This window comes from Papaver somniferum, chromosome 3 (genome assembly GCF_003573695.1).
Source record: "Papaver somniferum cultivar HN1 chromosome 3, ASM357369v1, whole genome shotgun sequence".
NCBI classification, from domain to species: domain Eukaryota; kingdom Viridiplantae; phylum Streptophyta; class Magnoliopsida; order Ranunculales; family Papaveraceae; genus Papaver; species Papaver somniferum.
The window spans coordinates 5,902,050-5,923,184 of NC_039360.1; the positions used below are offsets into that span (position 1 = coordinate 5,902,050).

At 36.2% G+C, this 21,135-nt stretch overlaps 2 protein-coding genes and 1 long non-coding RNA gene across 3 annotated transcripts; 1 reads left to right on the forward strand and 2 right to left on the reverse strand.

Moving 5' to 3' along the window:
* Positions 1-2,062: 2,062 nt before the first annotated feature.
* On the reverse strand, positions 2,063-2,486 carry LOC113361078. The gene is made up of 3 exons (XR_003364935.1): positions 2,427-2,486; positions 2,211-2,315; positions 2,063-2,116 (listed from the first exon to the last, which is right to left on the reverse strand). It is a non-coding gene; the product is annotated as an uncharacterized LOC113361078 (long non-coding RNA).
* A 9,784-nt stretch (positions 2,487-12,270) lies between these two features.
* On the forward strand, positions 12,271-13,456 carry LOC113358957 (uncharacterized mitochondrial protein AtMg00810-like). Its single transcript, XM_026602666.1, has 2 exons — positions 12,271-13,128; positions 13,331-13,456. The coding sequence occupies exons 1-2, from the start codon at positions 12,271-12,273 to the stop codon at positions 13,454-13,456; spliced, it is 984 nt and encodes a 327-aa protein (XP_026458451.1).
* A 1,313-nt stretch (positions 13,457-14,769) lies between these two features.
* Positions 14,770-20,044, reverse strand: LOC113355220 (plasma membrane ATPase 1-like). The gene is made up of 19 exons (XM_026598036.1): positions 19,932-20,044; positions 19,588-19,842; positions 19,377-19,499; positions 18,629-18,763; positions 18,343-18,522; positions 18,048-18,254; positions 17,838-17,957; positions 17,607-17,735; positions 17,380-17,505; positions 17,186-17,290; positions 16,945-17,080; positions 16,704-16,859; positions 16,356-16,594; positions 16,244-16,276; positions 16,057-16,138; positions 15,772-15,932; positions 15,512-15,694; positions 15,246-15,392; positions 14,770-15,158 (listed from the first exon to the last, which is right to left on the reverse strand). Exons 1-19 carry the CDS (start codon positions 19,980-19,982, stop codon positions 15,003-15,005), a joined length of 2,724 nt encoding a protein of 907 aa, XP_026453821.1. The 5' UTR covers positions 19,983-20,044; the 3' UTR covers positions 14,770-15,002.
* Between the last annotated feature and the right edge of the window lie 1,091 nt (positions 20,045-21,135).

Here is a 21,135-nt window from a genome sequence, read left to right on the forward strand (position 1 = left end):
TGTTATCAAAATAAATAACAATAATTACTAAACTTTGATATTGTCTAAAACAGACGAGCAAACTCTGAATATGTTCTCTATGATAACTTCTATTATGCAGTCCTAATTCATATCAGCACTGTCTTAAAAACCTTTTGGAGCATGAATATTCCAGCTCTCCTCAGGAGGAGATGTTGCTGAGAGTATGTCGCATGCTAAAGAGATCCTCTTGTTATGTATTTTGTCCTTTAGTTCTTCTGGGTCTCCCAAGCTCATTCGCACTCCATCAATTACTTCCTCCTTTGCAACTTTCTTCATGATGTGCATGATATATATTGCACAATCTGGATAGTCTCCCTGTTGAGGTGTTGGGTAACTAATCATCTTTACTCTGTGTACAAGTGGAAGGCGCAGGCTCGACAAGCGTTCATTAATTTCTAACAAGCAGTATTCTGCCATAAGATTAGCATTATCGAGACACTCGTTTTTGGATACAGCTTCCCAAGTGTTGTAGTGGAAGAATTCGTCTTTCTCGCATTCATACACAAGAAGCGTCCAATGCACGTTTTGGTGTGACATTGGAATAATAATCTTCCTGGTTCCTTCCTCCATATTCCTGATGGGTAAGAAGACAGCAGTGTTTGCTGCTACTTGATGTACTGGGTCACTTAAATAAAACTGAAAAAGAATTAAATTTATCAATGTAGTAAATATGTACTGAAAATTATAGTGTAAAACACATATATGAAAGCATAATATTTGTTACAACATCAACAAAAAAATTGTTTTGTTTTAGTTTCGCAGATATGCTATTCAAATTCTCAATATATAAAACAAATAAGCATGAATTCGGATTCAGTGTAAAACAGTATCAGAGATATGCACTGCACTTTACAAAGACATGATGCATGTTGTTTATCGAGATAAATTGGAAAACATACCCAGCCTGTTGGATCAATGTGGAGTACTTGAATGTACTTTCTCTGTCCATTCACCGGTTGCTCATTATGATATGCTTTTTTCAGTTGGTATTGCCAGTAATTTATAAGATCTCCCTCTAAAGCCCTGTTATGTAGCAGATCTTCAAATGTCTCTGCAGATAATATGTGATGACCAATCACAGCAGGAGCTTTCCAAGCACTGTTGCTGCAAATTCAAATAATCCAAATCAATTATAAGTTTGATTCTAAATGAAGTACATAAAGTTTTCTTAAAATGAAAGGGACCTATCCAAGAGAGACTCACATTGAGGTAGCTTTGTCAAAAAAAGGAGAGAGAAGTGCTCTTTGTTGTGAACTCAAATCCTTATAGAACGGAGATTTCCTTAGGCTCAACAACTTGCGTGCATTCTTCACTTTTTTAGTAAGTTCTTGCATATTTGGATCACCTTTAGCTTTTCTCTTTCTCACATTCTCGCCATCCTTTTTCTGAACTTTCTCTGTTGGGCAATCTTTTTCAACTGGGTTTTCAGTTCTGGACTTTGTTTTTCGCCTTTTAGGTCCCGACAGTCCTTTGCCACTAGCAAACTCAGGATCAACTCTTTTCTGCGGGTGGCTCTGAGTTACTGGCTTCTGAGGGGTGTATGTGATTTTTGGAGTAAGTTTCTTCTCCTTGGCTGAGATAGTCGGCTTTTTGTTCTCCTTGTCCATGACTAATGTAGTCGACTTCGCTATTGGTTTGACTTCATTACTCTTTGTAGCCAGCCTATCTTCGAGTCTCTTGGCAAGTGTTACGTCATCTTCCTCTGATGTTTGACTAACTCCAGGTTCGTTATCCTTCAATATACCATAAACGTAAAAAAAAACAAATGAGATACTAAAAAAGCAAAAAAAAATGAACAGAATAGAACATATGTACTGTCGGATTCTTTTCAGTACAGAAGTTATGTACTTTTAGTTTCACTGAGTACACAACATATGTACTGTTGGGTTTTCCCATGTTACTGAACATATGTAACATAAGTGGTCCATTAAGTATTGATAAAGTTGTTACTTTTCACTCTTTTGGTAATTATAATTACCTTCTGTAGCTCAGAAAGAAGTTGGAGAGTCTCAGCATATGCATTAGATTTTTCGTCCCTCATATTCTTCTTCAGTCGAGCTTCCTCTGCCTTTTCAGCATCTAAAACTGGATACTTCTGTTTGAGAATCGGCATCATTAGTACATATGCTAAAAGCATCATTAAAAACAAAACATAAATTCATTAAACAGAAGTATATTTAGGTACTTACAAGACTCTCTAATTGTTTAGTAGGCTGTTGCTTTCTGTCATTCTTCATTTTCTTCTTCCTTTCTACTTCATTGAATGGAATGGGATCCCAAGGTTTCCTTGTTCCCTGCATTTGAAACAAATCAGACTACGAACTATTTAACCAAAAATTGATATACGTACTACTGGTTATATGTATCAGAAGGATATATGTACTAGGTTTATAACATGTTCATACTTCTTGTTCAGGTTGCTGAAGATCAGCTTTCAAACGAGCTTGTTCAGCTGCAGCTAAAACAATTGCAGAGGCTTCATTAACAGTAGGTCCAGTATCGATTTGAGCTTGATCTGATGCTCCTCTAGCAACTAGAGCTTCATTATGCGCAGGCGCAGCTGCAAGATGGATTTGAGGTGGATCAGGTGCACCTAGATCAATTGCAGGCTGCTGCACCTCTTCTCCATTTTGATCACTTGGTCCTAAACCCAAGTCAAAAGTTGGTCTTGAAACTTGTGATGGAGGATCCAGATCTTTAGCATAAAATTTGTCGAAGATTTGAGAAGATTCCATTTTTTCCAAGCTTGGTAAACTACCAGTCGACGGGTACTCCAGACTAAGAATTCCTAAGGATGGATAAGGATCTCCCATAATTTCAGCTTGTAGATATTTTGAGTATTCATCAGTATAAATACCCTTCCCATGGATGGCCAGGTCAATCAGTTTCTCCATCGGCACGGTATGCAGTTCTTTGAGACTCGGCAGCTCACAAACCAAAGGCATAAACTGCATATTTTGCAACATTTCTTCAAGCGATGCACCCTACATAAATGCAATGCCAAACTGTATTATTTTATAGGATGACAAAGTATAAAATTGAACTAACTAGTGTAACGTTCAATTCGCTCACCTGTCTATCTCTAAGAGAACCAATTTCCACTTCAATATTACCCAGAACTTGTGTCGCTGCTGTTTGTTGGAGTTCAGCCTTTTCAGTCTGTTATTCAACATAAGGTGATATGTTTTTAATCAGTATTGCAGATATGTATTTGTATGTTTTTTCAGTATAGTATATATGTACTGACAAGTTTTAGTTTTTTACAAACTAAACTAATACTAGAAAGAATATAACTTACCTGTGATGGTTCTGGCATGCTCTTTTCCTCTTGCAGCTCTTTCACCTTTCGCTCCAAATCAGATCTAGCCCAAATTTTAAACTGTGAAACTTCAATATCGAACTGTGTGGGATTTTCTTCAGAGCCCCCCATAACAGGCATTGTTGGAGTAGCATTTCCCTGTTCATTCGACTTTTGTTGGGTATCATCTGGAATTTCCTGTTCAGCCTCTGTTACCAAGGGAGTAGTTGCTGATGGAACGGTGTCATCCAAATCATCATGCCCTTCTTCAGAGCTACTGCTAGATTCTTCTTCTCCCGATTTTGGTTGTGGAGGTGGGTAAGCTCTGTGATATATATCATTCAAAAGCTCTTCTAGGATACTCACATCAATGGGGAGGCCGTCCTCTTTCCTTCTCTGTAACTCACACCATTTTTCTGCAATTGTCAGCCTCAAATCTTCATTCTTTACTTCCAAATCCTCGAACTTTTCTTGCCAATCTACTGTCAATAGCACGTATTCAACTGGAAGCCTTTGAGCAATTTCATTCAACATTTCTTTTTCATACATAGTATATTCATCCTTAAATTTTTTAGAGAACTGGAAAAGTACATATAACACACACATATAACCAGTTTTAGTATCAGTATAACATATATGTACTCAAATATATAGTGCATATGACACACACACAATCATTTTGGTCAATCAGAAAACTGCTTTTCTGATAGTGTCCTACCTAAAACAAATCATTGAAGTATAATTATTTATGAAAACATAAATAATTATACTTAAATTCATCAACTTTAATCAGTTTTTTAGATATGTACTGGTGCATCATTGTTTCCTAAACCAAAACTACAAGAAGCATAATGAAATAAAACTTATCCTAGTAATATGTATTGTTTTTCTTAGGGACTTACTGTGTATTGCGAAGCCTCCATATCCTTTAGAAACTCAACAGATATTTCTTTGATGTTCCACCTTGCCGCTCTTGGAAGGTATCGATCATCTGGTAACGTCACTGGTTTCGCCAAGTGAGTATGCTCCGCATACAACAACTATGACAAAAATAACATCAATAGAATCAAATACAGAAACTTAAATGACAGTAGAGTAAATATGTACTTGGAAAAAAAAAACTTGTACTAGATGATCGATACCAACAAATAGACGACACAACCAGTGATGTCGTCGGGAGTGTTGTAGTTCTGATTGATTTTCTTCTCTAAGAAACTATGTATCAGGTCAGGCCAAGATACATTCTTTGACTTCTCAAGATCATCAACTAAACCAAAGTACTTTTTTTTTGAGTTTATGAGCATCTTTTGTTATAAAAAACAAAGTAATACACATAAACAGGCACAATAGCTTAACCATATCTTCAATTGTTTGTTCAGTTTCTACTCTTGGTATCCTGTACTCCATATATTCAGCATCTTCACTATCGGGTACTTGTTCATCATTGTCATTATCACTGTCTTCGCCACCTTTAGATTCAGAATTCTCGATTCCAGTACGCTTGAGCAGTTTCAAGATGGCATCTTGTATCATTGGTCTTGTAACCGTGTTGCTATCACCAAAGTGTCTAATGTAGAACGGTTTCTGCCTCCATCCACCACCTCTCATCAAAAAGGTGTCATCAGTTCTTCTTCCTGCCATTCCAAACATTACACCCATTTTTTCTGGTGTCGACGTGATAATGTGTGTTTCACCTCTTCTAACAAACTCAAATGTGAGCTCATTCTTGACTCGGCCCCTTTTGTAACACTTCAAGTACTTTTTCACTGCACCTTACAACTTTTCCCAATGACTTTTTGAGTACTTAGTGTGCCAGAACATCAAAAACATCTGTCCATAAGAAGATTCGGCTATCTTTTCCAATGTGGCTTCACTCAAAGTATATTTACTCGCCTTCATTCTGGCAACCAGGCTATGTAATGTTGTGAAACCAGACCTATACAACTTCCTAACAGATTTTGGCACAACCTTACCTGCAAAATTTAATTGGTTTTATTTCAGTATAACATTTATGGACTACACATTCATCATCTCAGAAACACAATCAATCACTATTGGCCTTATGTACTTCATATCCAAAGATCATTATCAAATAAACAAAGAAACTGATGAATTTAGAGTACATAAACACTACAATGTCTCAGTTTTTTAGTTATGTACTGCCAATTATGTACCAGAAATACAAACAGTGGTAAATAGACACATAAACAATGTTACCCATTCACTACTGGACTTATGTACTGCCATTAAACAACCTAATTAAGAAAAAACCTCAGTATTTGATATATGTATTGGTGGCTCTATGTATCAGAAATAAAATGAAACACATTGCATATCACTTTTGATTCTTATTCTACAGTTTTATAGTTATGTACTGCCAATTCTAAGTGCTAGAAACACAAAGTAGATGTTGCATGTAAACTCTGATAGGTTTTCTGAATTAGTACCTTTTTTCTTCGATTTCAGTTTTTCAACCTTTTTACTCTTTTTTCTCTTTGATTTTCTCTTTGATGTTCTAGTATCAGTGCTATCATCCATTATTGTTTCTTCTTCTTGGATTTTTCTTGTGATTTTTCTTGTTTTAACCATTATCGGAAGAGAAGAGAAATTTAGGTTTAGGGTTTTTCAAACTAGCAAAAATCTCTGAATGATTTTTGAGATCTGTTGTCTCAAAAATCTCTAAATGAATTTGGTTTTTGATTCTCAAAAATCTCTAAATGAATTTGGTTTTTGATTCTCTGAATTCTCTCTGTGAAGAGAAATTTTTTTCTCTTTGAAAACAGTAAGAAGTTGGTGGTACGGGAAAGAGAAACGAAGTTGGTGGAGTTCACACGTGAATGGTGCTACGGTATTCTGGTCAATTTGTTTGTTTCAAATAATTATGGACCTACTCATAAGTCTAAAATCCGGTTGGACCCTAATATAACTAACTTAATGGGCTTTGGACCAACCAGCAAATTTTTCATTATAAAAGAAAAGGTAAAAGTATAAGATATCATTAATTATTTATATTATATTTAAACTAAGAAAATATATTTTATTATATTATAAAAGAAATGATAAAAGTATAAGATATCATTAATTATTTGTATTATATTTAAACTAAGAAATTATATTATTTATATTATAAAAGAAAACGTAAAAGTATAAGATATCATTAATTATTTATATTATATTTAAACTAAGAAATTATATTATATTATATTATTTAATTATTGTATTGATTATATTATATTATTTAAGCTTTCTTTATTATATATATTATATTACTTTAATGATACACTTTCTTATTTTGGCTAGGTGGATCAAAATTCGATGGTGAAACATTTTGGGAAGAAACTGAAGCAGACGATGAGGTGATCAACATGGAGGAAGATACTTGATAAGAAATAATTAAGAACTAAAATGAGTGATGCTCGTTTATAGACCAATTTGTTTTTCTTTGCTTATTTCACGATGAATTTATGAGTTTGAAATTTTAAATTATTATTATTATTATTGGTTGAACTTAGGTATTGATTATTAAATTAACTCATCATATTTGAGCTTAATGTTATGGGTAACCCGTAAAAAACCCGCCCCGTACGGGTATTTCCCATACCCGCCCCGTCCCAGATCAAGCGGGTAATAGGGAAGGTGTGGGATTTTTTTTTGAACGGGACAGTGACTGGGATACAAGATCCCCGCCACATACCCGCCCCATGACCATCCCTAATATTATGTCCAATCAATACATGTTTGGCGGAGACTAATAATTGAAGGCAATATTACTAAAGCTATCTTGGAGTATTTTTCCGACGATTATGCTTTGATAGTGTAACCTTTCCATCTGTTCCAATACGCTAGCTCATGATCTATGTCAATTTTCTATGCACAACAATTTTGAAGGATGGTGGCCTGTCACCAATCCTCCTTCATGTATTTCTTCCAACCTCAATTTGAATGAGGTGATTGAATAGTTTTAAGGAGGTTTTTAAACCCCCTTTTTTCTTCAAAAAAAATACAAGTTTATTTATTTATTTTTGTTGTTGTTTTCCCCTAGATTTTTTTTATCAGACCACCTCATAAACCAAATTGGCCAGGATAACATTTTAGAAAGATTAGATAGAGCTTTAGCAACCCAACTTTGGCGAACGTCAAATCCACATGAGCAGTTACTCATCTTTCAAGAATAGCTGCAGATCAATCTGCGATACTACTACAAAGGAAAGCAATGGATTGGCAAGGAACTAAAAACTACAAATTCGAACACATGTGGCTCTCTCATCCCCAACTCAAGAAAATAGTCGAATCGGCATGGGAGAAAAAACAAGATAGTGAACCTATCCTAGACCTCAAAATCAAACTCATAAAAACCGGACAAACCCTCCTAGAATGGAACAAACAAACCTTTGGACACCTGCCAACTATGATCAAGAAATCAACATCCAAGATAAAACACGCACAACATCATTGTGCAACACAATCGGTCCCTGCCCAGGATCTCTGGCTTCATCAAGAAAAACAACTAAGAATAGATCATGTAGAACTATTACAACGCCATGCGACATACAGGCAACAAAGATTTAGAATTCAATGGTCATAATATGGTGATCTAAACACAACTTTCTTCCATACTAAATCTACCATCCACAGATCCTGTAACAATATATAACAATTACAAGACCCACAAAACAACTGGATTAACAAGAAGAAAGACGTTGTTCAACTCATTCCAGATCACTACACTCAGCAATATACGGCACCGCCTACAATGATTAATGAAGATATATTCACAAATATCAGACCGAGATTAACTCCCAGACAATCATACCTACTCATAAAGGAAGTAACTACAACGAAAATAAAACAAGTTCTATTCTCAATTAATTCAGAAAGTGCTCCAGGTCCAGATGGCTACACAAGTAAGTTCTTCAAGGTTTTCTGGGAAAAAACTCATCACCAATTGATAGCAATGGTTCGGAGTTTTTTTAATAACATAAATATTTACCCTCTAATGAATCACACAAACATAACACTAATACCTAAAATCGACCATCCATCAAAACCATCTCAGTTCAGACCCATAGCAATCTGCAATATCACTTATAAAATAATTTCAAAAATTCTAGTCAACCGAATTAGGCCACTTCTCCCATTCTTAATAAGCCACTATCAAAGTGCTTTTGTCCCACAAAGTTCGATACATGATAACATAGCGATAGATGGAGAACTCTTCCATTATGTCAAAACCTCTAACCTAACCAAAGACCCAAAAATAGATCTCAAACTTGATACCCAGAAAGCCCGTGATAGCTTAGATTGGGGATTCATCAAAACTTCCTTCACAAAACTTGGATTTCCATCAGCTTTATAGACTACATTATGCTATGTGTGACAACAGTTACATACTCAATCAACATCAATGGTACCCCCCATGGCTACATAACCCCAGCTAGAGGTATCAAACAAGGAGACCCCCTATCTTCCTATATTTTCATTATATGCACGTAAATCCTATCTACAAATCTAGGAAACCTACAAAATCAAAAGTCAATTCGGGGACTCGACATATCAAAAAAAAACACCACCCATTACTCATTTAATGTATGCGGATGACTTACTAATCATATATAAAGCTTCCAATCATAGCAACCAAAACCTTAAAACCCTTCTGCAAGGAAGACGATTAATACTTCTAAATCGGTCCATCACCCGAATCTGGACCGTCCAAAATAAACGAACTTCAACAATTCTTTAATAAGTCGACCACTTCAAATCCTCCAATCTACCTGGGAGTCCAATTCAAACAAGGAAGATCTTCCAATCAAACCTTTGCTCCCCTTTTACAAATATTAGACCGAAAATCCAGAGGATGGATGATAAAAAGCTTAACTCCAGCCGGAAGACTCACTCTCATCAAAACCTCCCTAATTCCCACATCGAACCACATCATGCAAACATAAACCTACCCAGCAATATTCATAAACAAATAGATCGTATCACCATGAATTTTTCTGGGGACATGACTCAACCATTAAAAAACTTCACCCTATAGGATGGGATAAAATAACGAAATCAATTTCCGAAGGAGGACTAGGAATAAAGAAGAGCGGTGATCATAATAAGTTATTACTCATGAAGAGAATCTGGAATCTATATGAACAACCTAACTCTATCTGCGGAAGTCTCTTCAGTGCAAAATATCTCAACCGCCAACCGATCTTACAGGGCATTAACTCCATACCATCCTCCTCCAGTCCTCAATGGAGACAACTAGCAGTAATTGTCAGTGTAATCAATGACACATATCTCATTTATGTTTCTTTAAAAAAGGAAAAAAAAAAATAGACCCCAAAATCTAACTACAAATCCCAATGATATAGAAGCAGACAACAACATTATCTATTTCACATTCTCTTGATCGTCTTCGCCAACTTTATTTGAAGGAATAATATCAGTTGCGCTATTATATGTTATAGTTACCCTCGCAAACTTTGTCTGAAGGGAATCCACACACAGTACATTATTCCCTGAAATGTTGTTATTTCCCAAGTCAAGACCAAATACAATAGTTTTTGGATGTAGTTAGGAAATGTACCATCGATATTGTTGTCATTTAATTGAAGGTATCCCATGTTTTCTTCTAATGCAACCACTTTTGGAACATTTCCAGTGAGATGGTTGTGAAATATCAAAACAAGAAAATATAGAAGAATTTTTTTTGTTATTATTATTACAATTATTTTGCAAAATAGTGACCAAAGTATTTCAGACAGCATTAGTACTCAAGAAATGATACATGACATTGACCTTTTCCAATACTGACCAAGACTGATATTAACCTTGACTATTATTCCTAATAGCCACCGTAAAGTTCATACATGCATAAACATATATGAACTTGAAGAACAATCTTAAGAAATATCACTAAGTAAAGCTAAAACAGTAAAGAGGGAACTAAAAATGGAGTCTGGAACAACACCAATAGATAACTGACATTGTTCAACATCTTCAACAGCAGCAGTTCTTCCCAATAGTTGTTGAAGTAAAGAAGAAAAAACTGGAAAACAGAGTCCTTTGGTACAAAGATTATCCAGTAGATGTTAAGAATCAATATGTTGAACTTTAAGAAAACCATCTAAGACCAAATCTCTGACAACATGATATTACACCTCTATATGTTTTTCCCTGACATGAAACACAGGGTTAGAAGCTAATCAAATTTCTGAAGTATTATCACAGTAGATTGTAAAATTAGGATAAGTGACTGAAACATGTAATTCGTTAAAAAGATTAGACAACCACTCCAATTCAGAAGCAGTAACTGACAAGCATTTGTACTTTGCCTTAACATAGGATCTTGACACAATAGGTTGTTTCTTACTAGACGAAGAAATTAAAGACCTTCCCATAAAAACTTCGTAGATTGATGTAGATATTCTTGTATCATAAAACCAGCCCAATCAGAATCAGTAAAATCTGTGATTAAAGAAATATCACCTTTTCTCAAATTAATTCATAATCCAATAGTACCTTTCAAATATCTGAGAATTTTTTTTACTAACAAAAAATGCACATCTGTTGGAGCATGCATAAACTGGGAAATATAATTCACTCCAAATGTAATATCAGGTCCTGTCATTGTTAAGTATTGTAAACTTCCAACTAAAGTCCAATATTCAACAGCATTTTCAAATAAAACTCCATCATGTATAAAAGATCTTGATTCCTTCACAACTGGAGTATTAGCAGGTTTACACTTATACATATTTGCCTTAGTAAGCAATTCTAAAACATACTTTTTCTATGTTAAGACCATAGAATCCACTGTTCTTATTACTTCAATCCCCAAAAAATAACGCGGATCACCTAATTGCTTCATTGCAAATTCAGTACTCAAATATGTAACTATATTATGCATAAGAGTATCATCATTTCCAGTTAAAATAATATCATCTAAATAAAGTAGAAGAATCATCACTAAAGAATTTGAAGTATATATAAACATTGAATAGTCATAAATAGACCTGACAAATCCAACTTGACTAAGAAATTGTTAAATCTATCACACCAGGATCTTGGTGCCTGTTTCAAGCCATATAAACTCTTCTTCAATTTACACACATAATATGGATGAACTGGATCAATGAAACCTTGTGGTTGAGCCATATATACATCTTTAATCAAAAAATCATGTAAAAACGCATTTGACACATCCAATTGTTTGATACTCCAATTATGTGTAACAACCAACACCAAAACTACTCTTATTGTTGTAAACTTGACTACAAGACTGAAAGTCTCAGTGTAATCAAATCCTTCTTGTTGATTATATCCTAAAGCCATTAATCTTGACTTAAGTCTATCAATAGTACCATCTGTTTTCAATTTTATCTTATCCACCCATTTGCAGCCTAGAATATTCATATGTGGCTCAAGTTTAACAAGATGCAAAATGTCATTGTCTTTCAAAGCTTGATGTTCTTCTTTCATTGAAACTTGCCTTAGGATTTTTAATTGTTGATCTAAATATTTTTGTCCCTAAATCATATTTTGCTACTAAGCATAAGCTACCAGTTGCTTTTTTATCTAAAGTACCAACTTGTATTTCTACTGCCAAGAATGAAGAAGTGTGGAGATTTGCTTCAGTTAATGAGTATAATGCATTACAAGATGCTGGAACATGGTCTTTGGTTTCTCCAATTGAAGGCTAAAATATTGTTTGCTGTAAATGGGTTTTTAAAATTAAGTACAAACCTGATGGAACCATAGATAGACACAAGGATACATTGGTGGCTAAAGGGTATCATCAGCAACAAGGAATGGATTTTGATGAAACTTTCTCTCAAGTTGTAAATCCTACAACTATCAGGATTGTGTTCTCCCTTGCAGTGCAGTTCAACTAGGATATTCATCAATTGGATGTGAGTAATGCATTCCTCCATGATGACTTGAAGGAGACAGTGTACATGGCTCAACCTCCAGGCTTTGTTTATCCTAACAAACCACGTCATGTATTTCTTTTACACAAAGAAGTCTATGGATTAAAGCAGGCCCCAAGAACCTGGTATGCCAAGCTCAGTTCAGGTCTTTTGTCTCTCAAGTTTGTTAATTCAATTACTGACTCTTCTCTCTTTGTGCACAACGATAGTTCTCAGCTCACAGTTTCTCTGGTATATGTTGATGATATCATGCTTACTAGGTCATCACCTTCTTTCCTCCAATTTGTTATCTCTCAGCTGCAATTGCAATTTCCAATTAAATATTTGGCTCCCATCAATTACTTCTTAGGTCTTGAAGTCAAAAGAGATACCTCCTTATTTCTCTCTCAGACAAGATATGAAGTTGATCTACTTAAAAATTTTCACATGGAAAGTGTCAAGCCTTGCCCTACTCCAATTGCTGCTTCCACAAAACTTTCCAAGGATGATGGTATTTTACTTGACAATCCAACTGATTATAGATCTCTAGTCGGGGCCTTACATTATCTCACCTTGACAAGACCAGAAATTGCATTTGCAGTAAATCTTGTCTGTCAGCATATGCAACATCCAAGAACTACTCACATGGCAGCTACCAAGAGGATTCTCAGATATATCAAAGGCACTCTTGGCTTTGGACTTACATTTACTAAAGGATCTTCATTTCTACTTGGTTTCTCAGATGCTAAGTGGGATGGAAATGTTGATGAAAGAAGATCTACAGGTGAGTATTGCATTTTTCTTGGTCCTAACATCATTTCTTGGTCTTCCAAGAAGCAATCTACAGGGGCAAGGTCTAGTACAGAGGCAGAATATAGGACATTAGCACACAGTGATGCAGAGTTGGTATGGATTTGTTTTGTTCTTCAAGATCTTTACTCTTCCTTCCATACCTAAGTTGGGTTGTGATAACAAAAGCTCCATTTCTCTGGCATCCAACCCTGTTTTACACTCAAAGATGAAACATGTTCATATGGATTATCACTTTATTAGGGAGTTGGTGCAATCCAAGGCTTTAGATATCTTCTATATGTCTTCAATTGATCAGATTGCAGATATTTTTACAAAGGGTCTCTCCGCATTTCGATTTTCTTCACTGCGCTCCGAACTTCAGGTTGATGCAGCACCCTTCAGTTTGAGGGGGGATAATGATGCAGTGATAGTTAAGCAGTGAATTGGTGAAGGATAAGCTAAATTCAAACATGTTTTCCCTCTGTACCTCACATGCATTTCATGTGATCTCTTTACTCTCACCTGTGTCATATGTACGTGTGCAATCACTTTAACAGTCAGATAGTCGACCAACACACTTTTAAGTATGTGAGTCTATAAGCTGTAATTGTTGTAGTCTTCTCTCAGTGTGTTTGTAATGAAAGCATTTTGGTTTTATCAATGATACACTCTGTCAGAATAAACTTGAGATTTTACGAGTTTGAGTTGCCTTCTTCCAGCAACGTATCACCATTTTTTTAGAGTACTTATGAAAAGATGTCGCGTTTTAAGGATCATCGGAGAATTTCCTGTTAAAGAAGAGCATGATATCAGGTTTCCAAATGAGAAAACATATGCGAACACAAAAGAAGAGACTTGACGCAAATTCAGCAGTTAATATCTCAGCCTAGAAAAGTCGTTCTGCATTTTAAAGTGATACGAAAAGAGAAGAAACAAACTTACATGTGTAACAGTGTGTTCTCCTGAAGCTGATAGTTGGTAGGTGAAAATCTCAGGACAGGGAACTTCGTTATGTCCTCCCTCAGTTGATAATTCAGCGGAGAAAAGTTGATTTTATCAGCATCGTTACAGGAAGGAAAAAGCAAAATCGATATAAGACGTTCCAGTAAATCAGTAGAACTATCAGAACCTCTACCGCCAAGTTCAACAAACTTAAGATATCCGAAATGACAGCTCGGCTAGTGGGATCGGCCGGTACTCGCTAGGAACTGATGATCTAACGCCGAGTCACCGTTTTTGAACTACTCCTAGTTGGTTTTGTATTAGTCGGCTCCCCATTAAACTGGCACTCCACGTTAGCAATATGTTGTACTCTATAATCTTTTAGGGTGTCGGTGATTTGTCGAGCAAAAATCGATAATCTAAAATCCATCATCCGCTAATAGGCGTCACAAAGGTTATTCAAAAGGGCATATGGTTTCACCACTTTTCTGGAACAACTCGAGTAGTCTTTTTCTTGTTTTTGGTTCATTGTCATCTGATAAACTTGGGTTGTGAGATGTGACAGGGTTAAGGAACTGAGGCGATAATGCCTGCTTACGTCTGCGACCGTTATGTTTACAAAGCCTTGAACGTTTTATCAAAAGACCTTTACAGAACGATACTGCTGTTCAGAGTTCGTTTTTGACAATTTATAGGGGATGGAGAAAAGGATGCGATTACCTGGGGCTCCATGGTATCTGTTTTCTGTCAATATATACTTGTAACACACCAGACTCCACCATTCTAACAGCAAAAGCAAGATAAGCAGCAGAAATGACTAGAAATAATTACATTCTTCCATATTGGCATCAATGATCCAGAAATTGACTCCCAAAACATGTTTAAAAGCCTCATCACAGTACATCACTATCACCATACATACTTTTTTCTACCTTGATATGTACAGTATCATTAGTTCATGCCATTGTCTGCTCCACCCCTCTTCTGCCTGAAGGGCACCATTTTTGCAAAAAAAAAATAAAAAATCATGTAGAAATCAAATTGATTTATTCCAAATGAGGACGATCACGACGGTACAATGGAAGATCCCCTCGGCTATTTACTATTCCTCTATTTTCCAAATTGAGGTGCTTCTCCAATGGCACACTTCGTAAATACATCTTCATAGAATGAACCATCTTGATTCGATTTTCCAACGCAGTCTGAAACCCAAATGTGCGTCAGATATGTGATACAGAATTCCACTTCGTTTAAGAGTGAAAATTATGTGAATGGTTAGATGTTATTACCAGGATACAACAGGTTACGATTCTAACGATGCCCAGGAGTATAAATGTGACTATACTGTAGACCCAAACGACAATTGCCCAACCCCATCCCATCCCCTGAACTGTTGCAAAGCTCCAGTTAGCGAAGACTGCAAACAACGTTGCCATCTACACATGACAAACAAGTGTAAGTGTATATTTTCCAGATAGTTTTACAAACAGGATGGAAAAACAAAATGTAGTGGAGAAGAGAAGAGAAGAGAAGAGAAGAGAAGAGGAGAACTGACCAGCTGACAAGCACAAAACGTTACTGTCAATGAACCAGGAGGCTTAATGAAAGACCAACCATGTGACCGAGTCACAAATGCCAGAGCTTGGCTGATAATGCTTATTTGCAGGTATATTGCTGATGAAAGTTTTCCTAAATTATCCTGGCCTGTACCTTTTAAACTTGAAACCTTGAAACAAGTCTAGAATTTGCAACAAATTAAAGGTAGTGTCAGCAAAAGAAGAACTCATCAGGGAAAGAAAGCACGAAGTCTCTTACCTCAAAGAAGTTTGTTCTAGACGCTGTCCAGAAAAATAAGACCGTCATTGATGCCAAGTAGCAGCCTAGAACAACACCCACCACGAAAAGTTCTGACAGTCTCCACTTATCTGGTCGAGGAGATGGCTTCACATTGTCCCTTGACATTCTGGTTACAAGCACTAAGAAAACAGTAAAAAATATACCACATCAGAACCTTAAACATTAAGGGCAAACTATTTAATACATTCAAGGAGTAATGAGACAGAAATAAAAAACACGGTTTCAAAGTGCAACACTACAAACCATGATTCGTGATGGCAATGAGTAGCAGCATGAAAGGTGGAAAACTAAATTTCCATACAAGAGCAAGTACCATGAAACCAAGCTGTCAAAAAACCAAGCTTTATAAGCGAAGAACATTTATAAGTGAGGAACAAAATTGTATAAGCTACAAACGACGATAACTTGCGGAAGTGACCAGATAACTTACCAGATTAAAGGTTGTCATAGAAACCACATAAATCTGCAATATAATTTAATCTAAGTTAAAAAAAAAAAAGTTATAAAAAGAAGAAATTTGGGTTTCACCATAAGAGCCTTACTGTGTAACTTCTCATCCTATGAAAGACTTTTCTACTGGTCTTCACTGCTCTGATAATAACACTAAGACCCGGTTCTTTCAAGACAATGTCAGAAGCACTACGAGCTGCATCAGTGGCATCAGGAACGGCTATTCCAACGTCAGCTTTGTATAGTGCAGGAACATCATTTACTCCTTTACCGGTAACTCCACATATACGTTTCTTAGCTCGCAAACGCTTTACGATCTCATATTTATACTCTAAACAAGACACAGATGTCAAAACTCTGTGCATTTTGAGACCAAAAGTATATAACTGCTTGGTCCATATTACAAGTTCTCAAATTAGTTACATCTACGAAATACATACCTGGAGAGACACCAGCAAAAACTTCAGCTTTTTGTATCATATCCACGGCCGTGATTATGTCATCCTCGTTACGGCCCAACAAAGAAGATGAGGGATGTATGTCAGTCCTCCATCCCAGGCTATCTGCTGTGTGCTTAGCAATATTTAATGGATCACCTGAGAAATCACATGAGATGATCAGTAAGAATACAAGCAATTTCAATCGGGGATTTACAAACATGACCTGAAATATGTAACCCACCTGTGATCATTTTGACATTTACACCAAGGTTTCGGGCATTTTCTATTGAACTGACACTGTCCTCTAGAGGACGATCGCGAATAGGCAAGAGACCTAGGAATACCCATGGACCTCCAGAGATTCCATCTGGGACTTCCTGGATGTTGAAGTGTGTACATATGGATAACAGCACACAAGGTGAGCACTAGGCACCAAAGAACCATCAGGGAAAGGGGGCTGAGAGGGAGACAGAGTTGCACACCTGATATGCTACAGCAAGTGCTTGTAAACCTTTCTCTGCATACTCATTTATCTTAAGATGGACACTCTGCTCTATGTTAGACTTGTCGTCTAACAGATCCAGAATCTGACAATGATGTGGAAATGATGAGTCAGGACAAGTCATGAAACTGCACAAAGAGCTTTATAAACATAAATCATGTGACATAGTTGTACCTTTTCTGGTGCACCTTTGCTGACTCGGCGCATCGTATTTGTTCTACCATCAATATAAGTCAGAGCTGTACGCTCATCCGTTGGATTAAATGGCTGGAAATGAGCTTCTCGAAGGAGAGAGCGTGCCTATTAAAGCCAGATGGAACGTCATATGATAACAAATTGTTAGTAATACTAAATAACCGATTTATGTTGGATTAATCTCATTGTCCATCACAATCACTTACATGCTTCTCTTCTTCGTTTAGCAATTCATTTATAGATTTGTCTACATCGTCTGGGTTTCCAAGCCTGTATGCACGGGATGCTGCTAGAATAAGATGATGCACTGATACTGCACCCGCCAAAAATGAATCCTGAGAAAGGTAAAATATGATAAGTTACAAGTATAAAAGGAAACCAAAAGAATAAAATTCATCCCTCGGTCAAAAACAGCTAAACTAGTTATAGTTCCTAACCTGCATGATACTTTCTTCAGAAGCTAGTTCGTTCACAGTTAAAATTCCTGTCTTGTCACTGCAGAGCACATCCATTCCTGCCAAATTTTCGATTGCCCCCATTCTGTGGGTGATAGCTCCCTAGAAAGAAAATGTTTGAAATATCCACAATTAACACCTAGAAATTGTCTCCAGTAATGACATTACGTAAAATACAACAGGGGAACCAACCTTCTCAGACAAGCGACGGGAGCCAATTGTCATTGCCATTGAGAGTACTCTATGCATGGCTATGGGAATCCCTCCAATCAGAAGAACCAGAAGATTATCAATTAACGTATGATAAGGACGTCTTGGAGATGGGTATAATGCAGTGATCTCTATTATTATTCCAACAGCTGTTGAACATATGCAGAAATACATAATTGCAGTCAAAACCTGAGAAGCAATTAACAAACAATAAACCCCAAGTTAAACACCATAAGATAAACATGAAATATAGCAATGGTGAGAGAGAGTTCTTCACCTTTTGGTACTGACAAACTTTGTTTGTCGCATCTAATAGATATCTATGTTCTCCATAGCATGTATGGCGTCCTGTAGCGATCACTACGGCTTCTATATTCCCCTGTTTGCAAGTTGATCCAGAAAAAACTGGATTCCCTGGGCAATTCGTCTCTGGAAGACACTCGCCAGCAAGGGCATACTGCAATGACAAACAGAAAGGAACATTTAATATCCAAAAGCCAGCATAATTCTATAATTCAATTCCCATTCATCAATAACTAAATAGCAGTGGTAGGTAAACATACCTGATCGATTACTACAGGGTCTCCTTCGAGTAGACGGACATCAGCAGGGATGATATCACCAAACTGGATACTGATGACATCTCCTGGAACAAGTTTCACCGCATCTTCGTCTTCCAAGCCTCCAGCACGACGAACCTTATTAAACAAACACAAAATATGATCTGATTAAATATGTTACATTCACTGCCATTGCACTACTACCAAACGAAACACCGCGATGATAGCTGGGAAAAGATGTAGGCATAGTATTGGTCAAGATAATTAAGGCGTAATTTTTATCCCTTGTTCAATGCGACCCAAATCACTCCTGCTGAGGACAAAGGTGATGCTGAAATTTGCTTACTGATTCAGGCACTTGAGAAACTAAAGGCAGGTGCGAGATTCAAAGCTGAGGGAGACGCGAACAAGAAACTACTCAGAAAGGAAGGTGAAGCTAAACAGAGGGGATTATCAGATAGTGTAGGAACCAACTTCGTACACAGGGAACTGAAACTAAATATGGCGAAGCACAAAACCAAGGATGGAACAAATGAAGAGGAGAAATCGAACAGATCCAAGGACGTGGGCTAGAAAACTAAGATCACTCAGAATAAAATCAATCCAATTGTGGTAGTTCTAGTTTTAGGAGTGCTCTCGGTTTTTATTTCCGAATGACTAGTAATAAACATAATCATTCATAAATCAGAAAAATCTAGAGAACCCCTAGATAGCAAACCAAATTCACAATTGAACCAAAAATGGGCTTTACCTTTGTTTTAAAAGGAACAGCAGCAGCATTTTCAGTATCAATCTCTTCAATCAAACCGATTCCCGAGTTCATTAGAAGTAAGATTACAATCCCTACAAATATAATCCAATCCGATGGTTTACCCTGCAACAAGCATTTTCACAACCTTGAATAATCGACATTAACCCACAATGAAAACGTAAAAGAAACCAACAGAATTTTTTTGACTTACTCCCCCAATAGCAGTAACAAAAGCCATAATTGCTGCAGCTTCTAATACCCATGAGAGAGGGTTCCACATGAACCCTAGAAATCTCAGAAACTTACTCTCATCTGTAAGAACCCAGAGATATAAAATTACATAAATCTTCCTCTGCTCTAGACTGTTGTAACCAAGCAAGAGTAACCGTTGTTCGGCTGCTGCTTTAGTAAGACCATTTCTGTCACATTTGAGAATCTCGAGTACTTCTTCAATTTTTTTGAACCTCTGCAAATTAAAATCAAAGACCTGAGTATCATAATCAACATATAAACTAAGAAAATGAGTAAAAAAACAAGGGAGAAAAAAATTAAAACCAGGTCTGAAGTTTGTATGACGAACGCGTCCTCCTCCGACAGATCAGCCATTACTCTTTCTTTTTGATTTTTTTTTTTTGTTTGCAGAGTGTTCACTGTACTCTTACTTTGTTTGGCGAAATGGGGAAGAAGAGTCTAGAATTTCGAGGGGTGGTAAATTCCGAGGCAAACAAACTCTTTGTTTCTATAACATACTAAGGGGTGCATGTTTATCTCCGTAGTCCGAAATGAAGAAAGCCCACTCTGGAGAAAGTTTGATTACTTATTTTTTTGCTTCCATAAGTCTATCTCAATTTATTGTAAATTAATAGCCTGTTTAGATACGAAAAGTCACAAATAATTTGTATTCCGAATATATATATCAAAATTGATTTTTTACTTTGAAAGTAATTTCTGAGTTTGTATCCAAATACTGCACATGGTCCGGTACGGTTTTTTTATAGAACCGGTCCATATATTTGGTGTTGACCGATATTTCATTTTGAGGACCGATACATGTACTTGTACCAGGTGTTGTACGGGTTTTTATCCATTCCAATTATCAACGAGAAGAAAGGAAATCAGATGCAAGTTTTAAAAATAAATCCTAACTAAATTAGGCTAATTTAGGTAAAATTACAAATTAAAAAGCTTGGTGATCTGTATGATTATGTTCTTCACCTCCCTAACATACAATTACAGAAACAAAAATTAATGATTACTCAAATTACCCAATTACAAAAACACAGATTAATTATCCTTTGAAATAAAATAATAATCAGTGGAACAAAATTATACAATCAACAAAAATCTCAAAACTCAAGCCCTACCATACATCTATTGAGTATCAGAAACAATTATCAGAAACCCAAAACTCTTCTCAATTTCCTTAGCAGTACAATTCTTGGTCCAAGATGATAATAACATTTCCATTAATTAAGAAAAAAAATAAAATATTCCAATTTCAATTCTCATCAAGAAATTTCCAAAAATATTAGTTCACGCATCAAACCCTAAGTCTGTCCACCAACACCATTAATCAAATCCACCGTTAGTTTGTTCACGCATCAAATCCACCTCATCTAATAACAACACTAATCGGAGCAAAAACAGAACAAATGAGTACATATTCTTCTAATCTAAGAAACAAAAGAAAAACAAATTAAAATGAATGGGTTTGTCGAGAAATACCCGCGAATGTTTTTTTTATGAATTGACGATGAAT